Source organism: Bufo gargarizans, chromosome 11 (genome assembly GCF_014858855.1).
Source record: "Bufo gargarizans isolate SCDJY-AF-19 chromosome 11, ASM1485885v1, whole genome shotgun sequence".
In the NCBI taxonomy this organism is placed as follows: Eukaryota; Metazoa; Chordata; class Amphibia; order Anura; family Bufonidae; genus Bufo; species Bufo gargarizans.
In genome coordinates, this window is record NC_058090.1 from 83,883,249 (window position 1) to 83,899,329 (window position 16,081).

A 16,081-nucleotide genomic window follows, 5' to 3' on the forward strand; every position below is an offset into this window, starting at 1 on the left:
ACCCTCAGCCTGGAGATAGAGGCTACCAGTTTTAGCTTAGTGTCCAAGGAGGCAAGACACTCCCTGCTACTGCAGGGCTGTTTTCTCCTTGTTATTTTTACTTTTTCTTCTAATTTTGTTATTTTATTTTTTCCTAGGGATACCAGAGACGCATTAGACCTCTCTGCTCTCCCGGGGTTGAGCTGCGCCAGTGCCAACTTATCTGCACTGCTGCCTCCCCCACAGAAGCAATAGGAGGATCTGGGCAGCAATGGCTCCCCTACATCCCGCCAGCTAGGGGGTCGCCCGCACGCCAAGCCCCTCTTCCAGCTTCCTGCCACTGCGGTGCCAGTGGCTGAAGGGGCGACCCTGCTGGAAAGGACTGAGGGTGAAGACGTCGGACGGTGAGATGGCTATTCCAGCCCATACCCCGTCCCTATCTGCAGCATCTACCCCTCTGGGTAAGGGGGGCACCCGTGGTCGCTCATTCTGAGCGCTCATCTGCAGGACAATGCAGCACAGCAGCATCCTCAGCACCCCCACGCCGTTCCCCCCCACGCTGCTATCTTTCTCCCCCCCTCCCCCTCATTCGGGGCTGACTCCATTTTTCTCTTCTCTCTCTCCCCCTTCCCGCCGAGAACGGGGGGCGGGGCTTAGCGGTCCCGGCAGGGGGCGGGGCTTACGCGCGCGTCATTTTGGGGGCGGAGCTACGTTCTCCTTCACAGGAGACATTTCAAGCGCTGGAGGGGGCGGAGCTTGTTCCCCGCGCTTTCTGCTGAGGTTTCCCGCGCTTCCTCACTCCTGACAGGAAGCTGGGACACGGTGGGGGACTCTAACCTCCTGTGTACATCGCTCGGCTTCTGTGGGCGCTCTCTGCTGCTCACTGCTGTTCACTGCTTCTCTGCTGCTGCTGATCTGGGCCATCTCCTGACGTTCTTCTGAGGCACTGGTAGGACAGTTAACCCTCTCCTAACCCTCCTGGTCATAGCTGCTATAACCCTTTGTGGTCTCTATATTAGAGTACAACCACACTTCAGCATGTCAGATCCCACAGGTGCCCCCAAACCCTGGTACCATGCCTGTACCGCCTGTAAGGAACTTTTTCCGCGGGGGCAATCTGAGCCGCATTGCCTTGCATGTCAGGCCCCGGTGCAGGGCCCGCTTCCCGCTGCGCCCCCCGGTGCCTCTGAACCCCCTGACTGGGCTAGGTCTCTGTCTCAGGCGGTGGAAAGCCTTACACACGTAGTGGGCCGTCTCGTGGATAGACCGCCTCTCCCGCAGGCTGCCACAATCCCTGTCGCACCCGCTGGGACTACCGTTTCTGCCGCCCCCACTGGTTCCCTGCCTCCCAGCGAATCTTCCAGGGCCCGGCATACTCAGAAACGTTCAAGGGTTGAGCGCACATCTTCTCCAGATGCTTCGCTCTCTCCGCCATGCGTGCGAGCTCAGTCAAGTCTATCCTCTCAAAGGGATACGCTTTCTGAGGGAGGACTGGCGGATTCGGACGTGGACATGGACTCAGAGCTTCCGTCCAAATTGGCGTCCGCGGTGGGGCATCTTGTCACTAGCATCCGTGATACCTTTCAGCTACACGATGACCCCCCCAGCTCTGAACAGGCCGGCGTGTCCTTTCTCCGCCCCAAACAGGCCTCCAAGGTTTTTCCCATACACGCTGATTTTTCTTCTGTGGTATCCAAGGCTTGGACTCGGCCTAACGTCCGCTTTATTACACCCAAAAAGCTGGACATTTGTTATCCCTTTCCAGCGGATTCTGTGACCACGTGGACATCCCCGCCTAAGGTTGATCCTCCCGTGGCTCGCCTGTCCAAAAGCACTACTATTCCTGTACAGGACGGATCTTCCCTCCAGTCTGTTGAGGACCGTCGTACGGAATCCCTCTCCAAGGCCATATTTACTGCCTCTGGTTCGGCCCTTAGACCGGTCTTTGCCTCCGCCTGGGTTGGCAAAGCGGTCTCTGAATGGGGTTTGCAACTGGAACGGGAGTTAGGGTCGGACGTCCCTGTTCAGGACCTCCGTTCCTTAGCCCAACTAATTGTTCAGGCCGGAAAATTCGTCTGTGAGGCCTCCCTTGATGCGGGTGCCCTCATTGCCCGTTCCTCTGCCCTGGCAGTTTCTGTCAGGAGGGAACTCTGGCTGAAGGTTTGGGTGGCGGACGCCGCTTCCAAACGCTCTTTGGCCGGCCTACCATTCACGGGTTCCCGCCTGTTCGGAACCCGTCTGGACGAACTTATATCAGAGGCCACGGGTGGGAAGAGTACTCACCTCCCCCAGTCCAGGCCAATGGGCGCCCCCCGTGGTCGCGCTGGTTCGTCCCATTTTCGGTCCTTTCGCAAGCCCACCGGGTCTAGACCCGCGGCCAGTTCTTCTTCCTCTGGCCCAGCCCAGGATAGACGCAAGAAGCCGTTTTTTCGGACGCAACCTACCTGGCGCAAGTCCCAGCCTGCACGGGCTCCCACAGGCCAGCAGCCCTCTGCCTGAAGGTGCGCCCCCACCTTCTCCTATTCAGGAACGTATGGCGGGCCCACATCTCAGACGCATGGGCGCTCGAGATTGTATCTTGCGGATACAAAATCGAATTTGCGTCCATTCCGCCAGACCGTTTCTTCCGATCCCGTCCTCCGCGAGATCCCGTACGAGTGGCCGCCTTCTTCGCGGCCATTCACTCTCTAATGGACAAGGGTGTCGTCGCCCCCGTGCCTCCGACGGAAAGGTTCAGGGGGTTCTACTCGAACCTCTTTGTGGTTCCCAAGAAGGAAGGCTCAGTGCGTCCGATCTTGGACCTAAAACGCCTGAACCGTTTTCTCCGACTGCAGAGATTCCGGATGGAGTCTCTCAGGTCCGCAGTGGCCTCCCTGGAAAGAGGGGATTTCATGGCCTCAATTGACATTCAGGATGCATACCTCCACGTTCCGGTTGCTCCATGTCATCACCGCTTCCTGCGCTTCGCGGTGGGGGACGATCACTTCCAATTCGTCGCCCTTCCCTTTGGTCTGGCGACGGCTCCTCGAGTGTTCACCAAGGTCCTGGCCCCTGTCTTGGCCCTTCTACGTTCAAGAAGTGTTTTTCTTCTCCCATACTTGGACGACATCCTGGTCAAGGCACCCTCCTTCTCTCAGACATCCCGCAGTGTGGAACTCACTCTGGAGACCCTGACGCGGTTCGGTTGGATTATCAACCACCCCAAATCTTCCCTTACCCCCTCCAGACGGCTGATCTTCCTGGGGATGCTCCTGGATACAGAGTTGGCGGAGGTCCGCCTTCCGTCGGACAAGCGTCTGGCCCTTCGCGGGTCGGTTCGCAGTCTCCTCCGTCATCACCGCCCTTCCCTCAGATCCAGCATGCGGTTGTTGGGAAAGATGGTTGCCTGTTTCGAAGCGGTGCCGTTCGCACAATTCCGATCCCGCACCTTTCAGAGGGCAATTCTGTCGGCCTGGGACAAATCACCGAGGAGTCTGGACAGGACCTTTCTTCTGCCTCCCCTGGCTCGGGCTTCCCTCGGCTGGTGGTTGCATATCCCTCTAAGGGGGAAGTCCTTCCGTCCACTGAACTGGCTGGTGATTACCACAGATGCCAGCTTACGGGGGTGGGGGGGGGGTTTTCCCTCCCCGGTCCGTCCAGGGCGTTTGGTCTCTATCGGAGTCCAGACTTCCAATCAATATTCTGGAACTGAGGGCGATTCTTCTGTCCCTCAGACACTGGACCCATCTGCTGAGGGGCCACCCTGTTCGGATCCAATCGGACAATGCCACGGCTGTGGCATACATAAACCATCAGGGAGGCACTCGCAGCGATGCAAGAGGTGACCCTCATTCTCCTCTGGGCGGAGACGCACGTGCCGGCCTTATCTGCGATTTACATCCCGGGGGTGGACAACTGGGCGGCGGATTTCCTCAGCCGGTCCACCATCGACCCGGGAGAATGGTCCCTGCACCCAGAGGTGTTCGAAGCCCTTTGTCTTCGCTGGGGTCGCCCCGACGTGGACCTCATGGCCTCCAAATTCAACCACAAGGTCCCCCTATACCTGGCCAGGGCACGGGACCCGAAGGCATACGGCGCCGACGCGCTCGTCCTTCCGTGGCGCGAATTCTCCCTTCTGTACGTCTTTCCTCCTTTTCCCCTCCTGCCACGGGTTCTTCGGAGGATCGCGGCAGAGGGCGTCCCCGCGATTCTAATCGCCCCGGATTGGCCCCGCCGGTCTTGGTACGCCGACCTAATGTTGCTGTTGGCAGACGCACCGTGGCCACTTGCCCTCCAGGGAAGACCTTCTCTCTCAGGGACCGATCTTCCACGAGCATTTAGGCTCGCTACGTTTGACGGCGTGGCTATTGAGACCGCCGTCTTAACGCGACGGGGTTTCTCCGCGGACGTAGTCCGCACCATGATCCGGGCTCGTAAGCCCGTATCCTCTAGGATCTACTATCGGGTTTGGAGGTCCTATCTGGGGTTCTGTGAGTCCCGGAGCATCCCACCTCTCCGGTTTTCTCTTCCCACAATCCTGTCCTTCCTCCAGTCGGGTCTGGACCTGGGGCTGTGCCTCAGTTCTCTGAAGGGTCAGATTTCGGCGCTGTCTATTCTTCTCCAGCGTCCCCTGGCCCCTCTAGGGCCAATTAAGACCTTTTTACAAGGGGTGGCTCACTCTGTTCCGCCGTACCGCCCTCCAGTTCCTTCCTGGGACCTGAATGTGGTGCTCTCGGCGCTCCAATCAGCCCCCTTCGAGCCTTTACGGGAGGTCTCCCTTCGCCTTCTGTCCTGCAAGGTCATCTTTCTTGTGGCCGTCACGTCTCTCCGACGGGTGTCGGAGTTAGCGGCTCTTTCTTGCTCCGAACCTTTCCTGATCTTCCACCAGGATAAGGTTGTGCTTCGGCCTGTCCCGACTTTCCTGCCAAAGGTGGTCTCCGCCTTTCACATCAATGAGGACATCGTCCTTCCGTCGCTCTGTCCCTCTCCTTCCCACCCCAGAGAACGGGAACTGCACCGTCTGGATGTGGTCAGGGCGTTGAGGATTTACTTGGAGGTCACCGGGTCCTTTCGGCGCACGGACTCCCTGTTTGTGGTTCCGGAGGGTTCGCGCAAAGGGTTGGCGGTCTCCAAGGTGGCTATTGCCCGTTTCATTAAACTGGCGGTGTCTGAGGCTTATCGAGCCAAGGGCAGACCTCCGCCTTTCGGCGTCACTGCTCATTCCACCAGAGCAGTCGGAGCTTCCTGGGCGCAGAGGCATCGGGCCTCGGCTGAACAGTTGTGCAAAGCAGCCACTTGGTCCTCTCTGCACACTTTCACAAAGTTCTATAGGGTGCATACGCATGCATCAGCGGATGCTGCTTTGGGCCGCCTGGTTTTGCAGGCAGCGGTTTCCTGATGCTCTGGTGGTGTTCCGCCTTGGGTTTGTGGTCCCTCCCTTCTTGGACTGCTCTTGAACGTCCCAAGGTCTGTGTCCCCCAAGGAAAATGGGCGAGAAAAGGAGATTTTTGTATAACTTACCAGTTAAATCTCTTTCTCGCTCTTCCTTGGGGGACACAGCACCCACCCTTCTGTGTTTGGTTACAGGGTTATGGTCTGGCGCCCCGTTGGGTTGCTGGCTGGTTGTTTCCGTTATTGGTTGTTATCCTTTCACTACTTGGACACGCAACTGGTAGCCTCTATCTCCAGGCTGAGGGTATAGCTGATGGAGGAGGGGCTTAACAGTTTTACTTAGTGTCACGCCTCCTAGGGAGCTGAGCTATACCCAAGGTCTGTGTCCCCCAAGGAAGAGCGAGAAAGAGATTTAACTGGTAAGTTATACAAAAATCTCCTTTTTTTAAATTACATATTTATTTATTTACAAACCGGATTCCCAAAAAGTTGGGACACTATACAAATCGTGAATAAAAACTGAATGCAATGATGTGGAGGTGCCAACTTCTAAAATTTTATTCAGAATAGAACATAAATCACGGAACAAAAGTTTAAACTGAGAAAATGTACCATTTTAAGGGAAAAATATGTTGAATCAGAATTTCATGGTGTCAACAAATCCCCAAAAAGTTGGGACAAGGCCATTTTCACCACTGTGTGGCATCTCCCCTTCTTCTTACAACACTCAACAGACGTCTGGGGACCGAGGAGACCAGTTTCTCAAGTTTAGAAATAGGAATGCTCTCCCATTCTTGTCTAATACAGGCCTCTAACTGTTCAATCGTCTTGGGCCTTCTTTGTTGCACCTTCCTCTTTATGATGCGCCAAATGTTCTCTATAGGTGAAAGATCTGGACTGCAGACTGGCCATTTCAGTACCCGGATCCTTCTCCTACGCAGCCATGATGTTGTGATTGATGCAGAATGTGGTCTGGCATTATCTTGTTGAAAAATGCAGGGTCTTCCCTGAAAGAGATGACGTCTGGATGGGAGCATATGTTGTTCTAGAACCTGAATATATTTTTCTGCATTGATGGTGCCTTTCCAGACATGCAAGCTGCCCATGCCACACGCACTCATGCAACCCCATACCATCAGAGATGCAGGCTTCTGAACTGAGCGTTGATAACAACTTGGGTTGTCCTTGTCCTCTTTGGTCCGGATGACATGGCGTCCCAGATTTCCAAAAAGAACTTCGAATCTTGACTCGTCTGACCACAGAACAGTCTTCCATTTTGCCACACTCCATTTTAAATGATCCCTGGCCCAGTGAAAACGCCTGAGCTTGTGGATCTTGCTTAGAAATGGCTTCTTCTTTGCACTGTAGAGTTTCAGCTGGCAGCGGCGGATGGCACGGTGGATTGTGCTCACTGACAATGGTTTCTGGAAGTATTCCTGAGCCCATTCTGTGATTTCCTTTACAGTAGCATTCCTGTTTGTGGTGCAGTGTCGTTTAAGGGCCCGGAGATCACAGGCATCCAGTATGGTTTTACGGCCTTGACCCTTACGCACAGAGATTGTTCCAGATTCTCTGACTCTTCGGATGATGTTATGCACAGTTGATGATGATAGATGCAAAGTCTTTGCAATTTTTCGCTGGGTAACACCTTTCTGATATTGCTCCACTATCTTTCTGCGCAACATTGTGGGAATTGGTGATCCTCTACCCATCTTGGCTTCTGAGAGACACTGCCACTCTGAGAAGCTCTTTTTATACCCAATCATGTTGCCAATTGACCTAATTAGTGTTAATTGGTCTTCCAGCTCTTCGTTATGCTCAAATTTACTTTTTCCAGCCTCTTATTGCTACTTGTTCCAACTTTTTTGGGATTTTTTGACACCGTGAAAATTTGAATCAACGTATTTTTCCTTTAAAATGATACATTTACTCGGATTAAACGTTTGATCTGTCATCTGCGTTCTATTACAAATAAAATATTGACATTTGCCATCTCCACATCATTGCATTCAGTTTTTATTCACAATTTGTTTAGTGTCCCAACTTTTTTGGAATCCGGTTTGTATTTTTACTTTTATTATTTTCACTTTTTTTTTTATCAAGTCCCACTTGGATCTTGAAGATTCAGTGGGGCTGATGGCTGTACCATACTTTGTAATGCTTTTGCATTGCAAAGTACAATACTATCAAATGTCCTGTAGATGGCAACACCGGGCGCTTTTGCAAAGCGTCCGGTTGCCATGGCAACCATGGGGCGCTGCTATCACAGCACGGCAGCCCCGATGGTTGAGAGAGGGAGCCCCCTCCCTCTATTAACCCCATGGATGCCGCTACCGCGGCATCTAAAGGGTTACAGCAGTATGTCAGCATACAGCTGACACTCGCTGCTGATCAGCTCGGCACTCGGCCCAAGTGTGGTTCCCACGGGAACAGACTATGCCGGATGCGCTGATGACGCGAGCGCGCCTCGGCCGCCCCCGCCTCCTGCAACCACGCACATAGCGCATTGTGACAACAGGGACCACAATAGATTGGGGATGAAGGAAAATGGAGGCCACAGGGACCACAGACTGAGGGCCACAATAGATGGAGGAAGGAGAGCTCTCAGCAGCTGATGACGCTGACACAAGTTCCTCCAGCTTTATGACTCTTGTACATTCATGTGCTGCCATCATCACTGATTTATGACATGCCATAAAGTGAGGACACTCCTCAGGGGTTCTCTGGATTTCTAGGACATGGACATATCATATAGCTGCCGCCATTCCTGACATCCACCACACACAAGAGGCGGCTTCTAGTGATGACATTTATTGATGTTACTAACAGTCGGGGACATTTTCTCTCCACAGTCACAATCTACAGGTTTTATACTAACGCTCTGTGGACGCCTCACCCACATCTCATCTTCTTATTCTTACAGTTTGTATGATAATCGTCTACCAGACACTTCCTGCATCCAGTTGGCATCTGTAATAAGGAATAACCCGTCCCTGAAGGTACTTAACCTTTATGGTAACCGTCTGTCTGGTCCTCACTTCAGTGACTTGATGGAGGCTCTGTCCAGTCCGGCCGGCAGGATAGAGGAATTACTGTGAGTATAAGAGATGTGTACAGGACTGAGACATGTGGGGCACACGTTATACATGGAGTTTATTATATTTTATGCTCCGCACCAGTGTTATGTCTATGAGATAAACTGCTGACTAGGGTTGTCATGATACCAACATTTTTGATTCGATTTCGATACCATAAAAAAAGTATTGTGATACTCTGTACCATTTGATACCATGCAAAAAATTAAAACACCAAAAAAGCTAAGTGCATTCCGCATTTTATGGAACGTCCGGACAAGGTGACTAAAAATGGTGTATCGTGCGGTTTAGATTTTTTTTTTTTATCAGTTACGGCATTCACTGCATAGGAGATTTTTTTAATAGTTTGCACTTTTTCAGCCGTGGCAATATGTAATATGTTTATTTTTTATTGTTTATAAATTTTATTTGTAAAATTGGGAAAGATGGGGATTCAAACTTAACATTTTGGTGTGATTTTTTTTAAAAACTTTTTACTTAATAACTATTAGCCCCCTTAGGGGCTAGAACCCCTGTCCTATTCACCCTGATAGAGATCTATTAGGCCTCTTTCACACGGATGAGATTTCTGCGCGGGTTCAATGCATGAGTTGAACGCATTGCACCCGCACTAAATCTGGACCCATTCATTTCTATGGGACTGTGCACATGAGCGTTGTGTCAAAATCGCAGCATGCTCTATTTTGTGTGTTTTTCGTGCAACACAGGCCCCATAGAAGTGAATGGGGCTGCGTGAAAATCGCAAGCAAGTGCGGATGCTGTGCGATTTTCATGCACAGTTGCTAGGAGGCGATCGGAATGGGGACCCGATCTTTATTATTTACCCTTATAACATGGTTATAAGGGAAAATAATAGCATTCTTAATACAGAATGCTTAGTAAAATAGGGATGGAGGGGTTAAAAAAAAATATATAATTTAACTCACCTCATCCACTTGTTCGCGCAGCCTGGCTTCTTTTCTGTCTTCTTCTTTAATGATCAGGAGGAAAAGGACCTGTGGTGACATCACTGTGCTCACCATGGTGATGGATCATGTGACGGACCATGTAATGAGCGCAGTGACGTCACCACAGGTCCTTTTCCTCAAAGAAGAAGAAGGAAGATAAGCCGGGCTGCGTGAACAAGTGGTTGAGGTGAGTTAAATTATTATTATTATTTTTTATCTCCTCCATGCCTATCCTGAGAGACATCTCAGCCCTTACCGCCATAGAGCACTCATCTCTGCCTGTGCTACATTACAGCTGTATGGCGGTATTATTACTGATGACCCCGGCTGTAATTTACTCAGAATGGAGACGATTACTGCTCGTTATCAATAAGTAATAATCAATACCAGCAGAATCCAGAGAAACCCAGAATGTAGTGTAATGTCTACTAATAATCCATCCCCCAAATAACTGACAGAGTGAGGGCAGAGCCACATGTGTCCTGTAGTAACGTGAGGAGGAGAACGGGGGCCACAGGGACCACAATAGATGGTGGAGGAAGGAGAATGGAGGCCACAGGGACCACAATAGATGGCAGAGGAAGGAGAATGGAGGCCACAGGGGCCATAGACTAAGGGCCACAATAGATGGTGGAGGAAGGAGAATTGAGGCCACAGGGGCCAGAATAGATGGTGGACTAGGGAGAATGGGGGCCACAGACTGATGGCCAAATAGATGGTGGAGGAAGGAGAGCTCTCAGCAGCTGATGACGCTGACACAAGTTCCTCCAGCTTTATGACTCTTGTACATTCATGTGCTGCCATCATCACTGATTTATGACATGCCATAAAGTGAGGACACTCCTCAGGGGTTCTCCGGATTTCTAGGACATGGACATATCGTATAGCTGCCGCCATTCCTGACATCCACCACACACAAGAGGCGGCTTCTAGTGATGACATTTATGGATTTTACAAACAGTTGGGGACATTTTCTCTCCACAGCCACAATCTACAGATTTTATACTAACGCTCTGTGGACGCCTCACCCACATCTCCTCTTATTCTTACAGTTTGGGTAATAATGATCTACCAGACACTTCCTGCATCCAGTTGGCATCCGTAATAAGGAATAACCCTTCTCTGAAGATACTTGTCCTGTCTGGTAACCGTCTGTCTGGTCCTCACTTCAGTCACTTGATGGAGGCTCTGTCCAGTCCGGCCTGCAGGATAGAGGAATTACAGTGAGTATAAGAGATGTGTACAGGACTGAGACATGTGGGGCACAAAGTAGACATGGATTTTATTCTATTTTATGCTCCGCACCATTGTTATGTCTATGAGATAAACTGCTGACTGCTCCTTGATATGTGACGTCTCTAGTAATGTCTGACTAATGCACCAGGTCTAGTTGTGTCAGCGGCCACCGCCCCCCTTTCCTGCACCCCGGATTTTGGCACAGTCTGTTTATGTGTCATCTGCAGCAGATTTATCACCTTCTCTCCACATTACTGATAAGTATTTTCCCTTTTGCTTTTTTTACCGACTTCTAAGAACCATAACGTTTTTACTTTTCCGTTCACATAGCCGTCTGAGGGCTTTATGTGCGCAGCTGTATTTTGCGAAGAATAGGACGTTTTATGTTTTTCAAGACCACAGGGCAGACTTCAGGGTGTGGGGGGCACACGGTGTAATGTCCGCATGTTTTGTGGCCCCATTGAGATTAATGGGTCTACATCAGTTTAGCAGATCGGACGCAGACTGAGACTACGGTTGTGTGCATGAGGCGTAAGATGTACTTTTAATTTAAATTACCATAACCTGTATTGAAAACACAGGAAAAAAATATTTTTGGGGCTACAATTCCACAATTTTTTAATGTTTTTTTTTACTGTGTTGACGGTGTGCTAAAACTGATATGACGACCCTATTCTGAGGATCGGTACAATTACAGCAATACCACATTTATATGGTTTCTATTATATTTTTCAATTTTTAAAGTAATAAAAACCTTAGAAAAATCAAAATTTCCTTCATGGCCGTATCCTGACCCCATAACCTCTTTATATTTCCATCTACAGGGCTGAGGCTTGTTTTTTGCCGGGCGAGCTGTAGTTTTTATTGGTGCCATTTTGGGTCACAAATAACTTTTTGATCTTTTTATTTTCTTGTTATTTTCAGGGGGTGAAGTGACCAAAAAACAGCGATCGCTGTGCGGGATAATTACTTTTACATTTTAATAGTTCGGACATTTTCGGATGCGGTGATACCAATTATGTTTATTTTTTATTCTTTATTTTTATATGTAAAATTGGAAAATGGGGAGATTAGAATTTGTATTTTCTTAAAGATTTTTTTAGGTTTTTTTTCTCTTACTTTTAACTGTAATAGTAACTATAATTCACTTTCTATGCAGTGGATGAGAACAGACAGAACACGATGGCGCCTGCGGTTTATATGGAGACTATATGGAGTTCTGTATGTCTCAGTTTCTGCACTGATCCATGGTGTGTGGACAGAAAAGGGTATATGACAGGCATCTCAAACTGCAGCCCTCCAGCTGTTGCAAAACTACAACTCCCAGCATGCCTGGACAGCCTACAGGTATCAGCCTACAGCAGGGCATTGTGGGAGTTGTAGTTTTACAACAGCTGGAGGGCCGCAGTTTGAGATGCCTGGTATATGAGGAAACACAGGGAAATCTATGGACACGTGAGTTGTCCACGGAGGACACGGACAGATGACTGGCGCGTTAATCAGCCCGTGCGGGGTCAGAACTCAGCCGCACTTCAGAAATGTTTTACATGGTTTTAAAAGTAGTCACTAAAAGACCCTAAAAAATGCAGCAACATCAGCAGGTGACAGAACAGATTTTTTCCATTTTCAGACGCGTTTCTTTTTGGACGTCTGTGAAATGTTTTTCCTCTATAGTGAAAGATGTAGAACCGCCAGATCTCCAGCACACTGCGCTTCTGAAAACAGGCAGAAAAAAAACACATAATTAGAAAAACTCCAGGAATAAAACTCTTCTGTGAGATACTTTCCATAGACCTTTACTGCAAAAATCACACAACTCCAGAAAACACCAGTATAAAGCTGTGTGTGTGTAAGCCGCGTACCGGGGAGGGCTCCCCAGGATACAGCGAAGTCACAGACGAGGAAAGCGACACAGACACCGGCTTCTGCAAACAAACACTTCTTTAAGGTACTTTCACACTTGCGTTTTTCTTTTCCGGCATAGAGTTCCGTCCTAGGGCCTCAATACCGGAAAAAACTGATCAGTATTATCCCCATGCATTCTGAATGGAGAGCATTCCTTTCAGGATGCATCAGGATGTCTTCAGTTCAGTCTTTTTGACTGATCAGGCAAAAGATAAAACCGCAGCATGCTACGGTTTTATCTCCAGCCAAAAAATCTGAAGACTTGCCTGAATGCCATCATTTTTCCATCAATGTATTAGTGCCGGATCCGGCATTCAAATTACCGGAATGCAGGATCCGTCCTTCCAGTCTGCGCATGCGCAGAACGAAAAAAAAGGTGAACAAAATAAATGCCGGATCCGTTTTGCCGGATCACACCAGAAAGACGGATCCGGCATTTCAATGCATTTTTCAGACTGATCCGGCATTTTTCAGACTGATCAGGATCCTAATCAGTCTTACAAATGCCATCAGTTGGTATACGTTTTGCCGGATCCGGCAGGTAGTTCCGGTGACGGAACTGCTTGCCGGATCACTCTGCCGCAAGTGTGAAAGTAGCCTTACTGAAGCATATCAATATCACCTGCAGCTCTGAAATACAGTTAGAATTAAATAAAGTTACATACACTCAGCCTGCTGCTGAGACCCCTGTGTTGCACAGCACGGCGCCCTCTAATGGTAGTCGGAACAATTTACCTACTGCGAGCAGAGTTAAAGAGTTTCTGTCACCAGATTTAACCCTATTAAACTGGCTGACATTAGTGATGTGCTAACTCTCCTAATCTTATGCTTCTGGATGCCCCCGTTACTGCACAATTTTAACTTTTATAATATGCTAATTAGCCTCTAGGACAGGGGGGGGGGTGTTGCTCCTTCTCCTAGACGCTTCGTTCGCCCACTGCAAGTCACGCCCCCCGCCATCCTTGATTGAAAGAGCCAGCGCTCGTCTTCTCCGGCCGGCCCTGTATGCCGGATAAATCTTGTGCATGCGCAGTCCCAGCACACAGGGCCGGAGACGATGAGCGCTGCCTGGCCCTGTCAATCAAGGACGGCAGGGCATGACGTCAGGTGGGCAAACGGAGCCTCTAGGAGCAGGAGCAACGCCACTTCTGCTCCTAGAGGCTAATTAGTATATTATAAAATTGTGCAGTAATGGGGGCATCCAGAAGCATACGATTAGGAGAGTCAGGGTCTGCTGACATTAGCACATTGCTAATGTCAACCAGTTTAATAGGGTTAAATCTGGTGACAGAAACCCTTTAACACTGCCTCGCCATACCGGTTATTATCCTAGAGTACAGGAAGGATTGTTTGGGGTGTAATATACAGGCTAGCCCGCGGAGCAACACAGGAGCTTACAATCTTATTAGCTTATACAGTGTTTCCCCTCCCCTTCCCAAAACTGGTAATGTGACACGTGCCTAATATATTACTCCGATAAAACGCTGGGCTGACTGGAGATTATGGTGAAGTCCTCTCTGCTCTCAGGAGCGAACCACAACTTTAACTGTTAAGTCCTTGTAATGAATGATCCACAATATGTAAAGCCTGCCACACATATAGACCCTATCATAGACCCTATCTATCTAACTAGCTAATGGCAGGTCTAAACTCAGTCTCTGATACTTTAGACGCCACTCTTACAATGTAATACGTGCACGATTTTACTGACTCGGGTCTGCTCTGTCTCCACTGATGATTCCGAATCAAACAGTCTTTCAATCAAACGTGCGGTACCACAGAAAAGGTGATTCGATCCTCATCTCTAAGCAGTACTCCTGGCAGGCATCCTCTCTCCTGGTCAGCATTTGGATCCTGGATTCGATCAGCTACTTTTGGCTGCGGTACTTGTCACAAAAGAACGCTTCCAAGCACTTGGATGTAGAGAGATTCACCTCAGTCTTTCTTTTTCTCGCCTCACAAAATGGCGACTGCTTCCTGTCTTGTTAACCAGACCTCTGATGCATATTGTTATCCGAGCAGAGAGTGAGCTGTGCATGAGAAACAGCGACCTCTTGTGGCTAAACAGTAAAATAACAGTCTAGAACTTAAATGGAACAGTATTCATGCAATAAAAGCTGCTTCTTAATCTCACATGTGAACGCGGCCTCTGGAGGGCGCTGCAGATTGCAGTTTGTGGCCGCCTGTGATCTCACCTCGTATGTATCGGCATGTAAAGCTGGAGGCTTCAGCAGCATTCTGCGCACTGTCCGCCTGCGACGTGTCGCAGTATAAAGCTGCACATCACAACCTAAATTGTGACATGTCTATAACCACACGTGACATCATCAGATATCAGGCTCCAGTAGAGAATGCTTCTCTTCATCTGTATCACTATTATTGCCCCATTATTTCCTCTATTAGGCTGGTCCTGAAGGGGTTAAAGTATCTGATGTGCCACACTGTGATGTGGCATGACAAGTGCAGTATGTGGCGGCACTTTATATTGTAGTATAGGTATCGTATACGGCTCAGACAGGTGACAGGGCTCTCAGTGAGATGATATCTCCTGCTACATGAGTCTGTGTGCGCCACCTAGTGGTTGTCAGGTGACCTGCGGCCTGCCAAGGGTTTTACAGGCACGTCCTGATATTGTATTGATATAATGAGAAACTGGAGACCTTAACATGAGGGTGGACACATCCATCTATTAGTATTACATGAGCAGCGAGTCATGTGACCACAGTATGGCGGTATTATCATATACACAATATGTAGTATTATATGTCATATACTTGATTTTCCCTTTTATAAGACTCTCCCCAGGTTTAGACATAGGAAAATAAGAAAACATATTTTCTATATCCTCTATGAAGGGAATGTGGTTTAGTGAAGTGGAGGGGTCGAGGTCCGGAACTTCAGGTGTAACAACCAGCAATGGTGCATGTGGTCCCCTCATTAATGTACCTCCAAATAAATGTGTCTCCTGTCAGTGCTCTGTGGTGTCCGGCCACGCTTCTTCGTCACCTAAGTTATTTTTAAGTATTTGTGTGTGACACACTCAGTTCTGCTATACACACAGCTCTGCTATACACACATACAGATCAGATATACACACAGCACTGCCATACACAGACAGCACTGACATACACACACACAATGCTGTACTCATACATCTGTTACAGAAAAAAAGTTCTGTTACACTCATACAGCTCCGCTACACACATGCAGCTTTGCTATACACACTTAGCCACTTTAGTAAAGACTCAAATTTCCCTACACCAGTGCCAGCTGTACAGTCTTCCTGCTCTGGCTCCTCCTATTGATGATATCATCAAGGGTCCTTAAAGGGATTCTGTCACCTCCCCTAACCCAAAAAACGATTTTAAAGCAGCCACGAAGCACAGCTTACCTTGATTAGGCTGTGCTCTTTTATCTTGTGATCCGTCCAGCAGTTTCTGCAAAAAACAACTTTTATTGATATGCAAATGTGTCCTGAAGGTGCCCAGTGGGGCGTTTTGTTCCTCTTAGAGAGCCCATTACCGCCCCTCTTACAGTGCCCAGCCCGCC

At 49.2% G+C, this 16,081-nt stretch overlaps 1 protein-coding gene across 1 annotated transcript in view; it reads left to right on the top strand.

Moving 5' to 3' along the window:
* The window catches only part of LOC122922053 (NACHT, LRR and PYD domains-containing protein 9-like), a 35,236-nt gene that overhangs the window by 12,147 nt on the left and 7,008 nt on the right, over window positions 1-16,081 (top strand). The window contains exons 3-4 of the mRNA XM_044272483.1: window positions 8,273-8,443; window positions 10,444-10,614. Of these exons, the coding sequence (XP_044128418.1) occupies window positions 8,273-8,443; window positions 10,444-10,614 (342 nt within the window). The remainder of the gene's footprint in view (window positions 1-8,272; window positions 8,444-10,443; window positions 10,615-16,081) is intronic.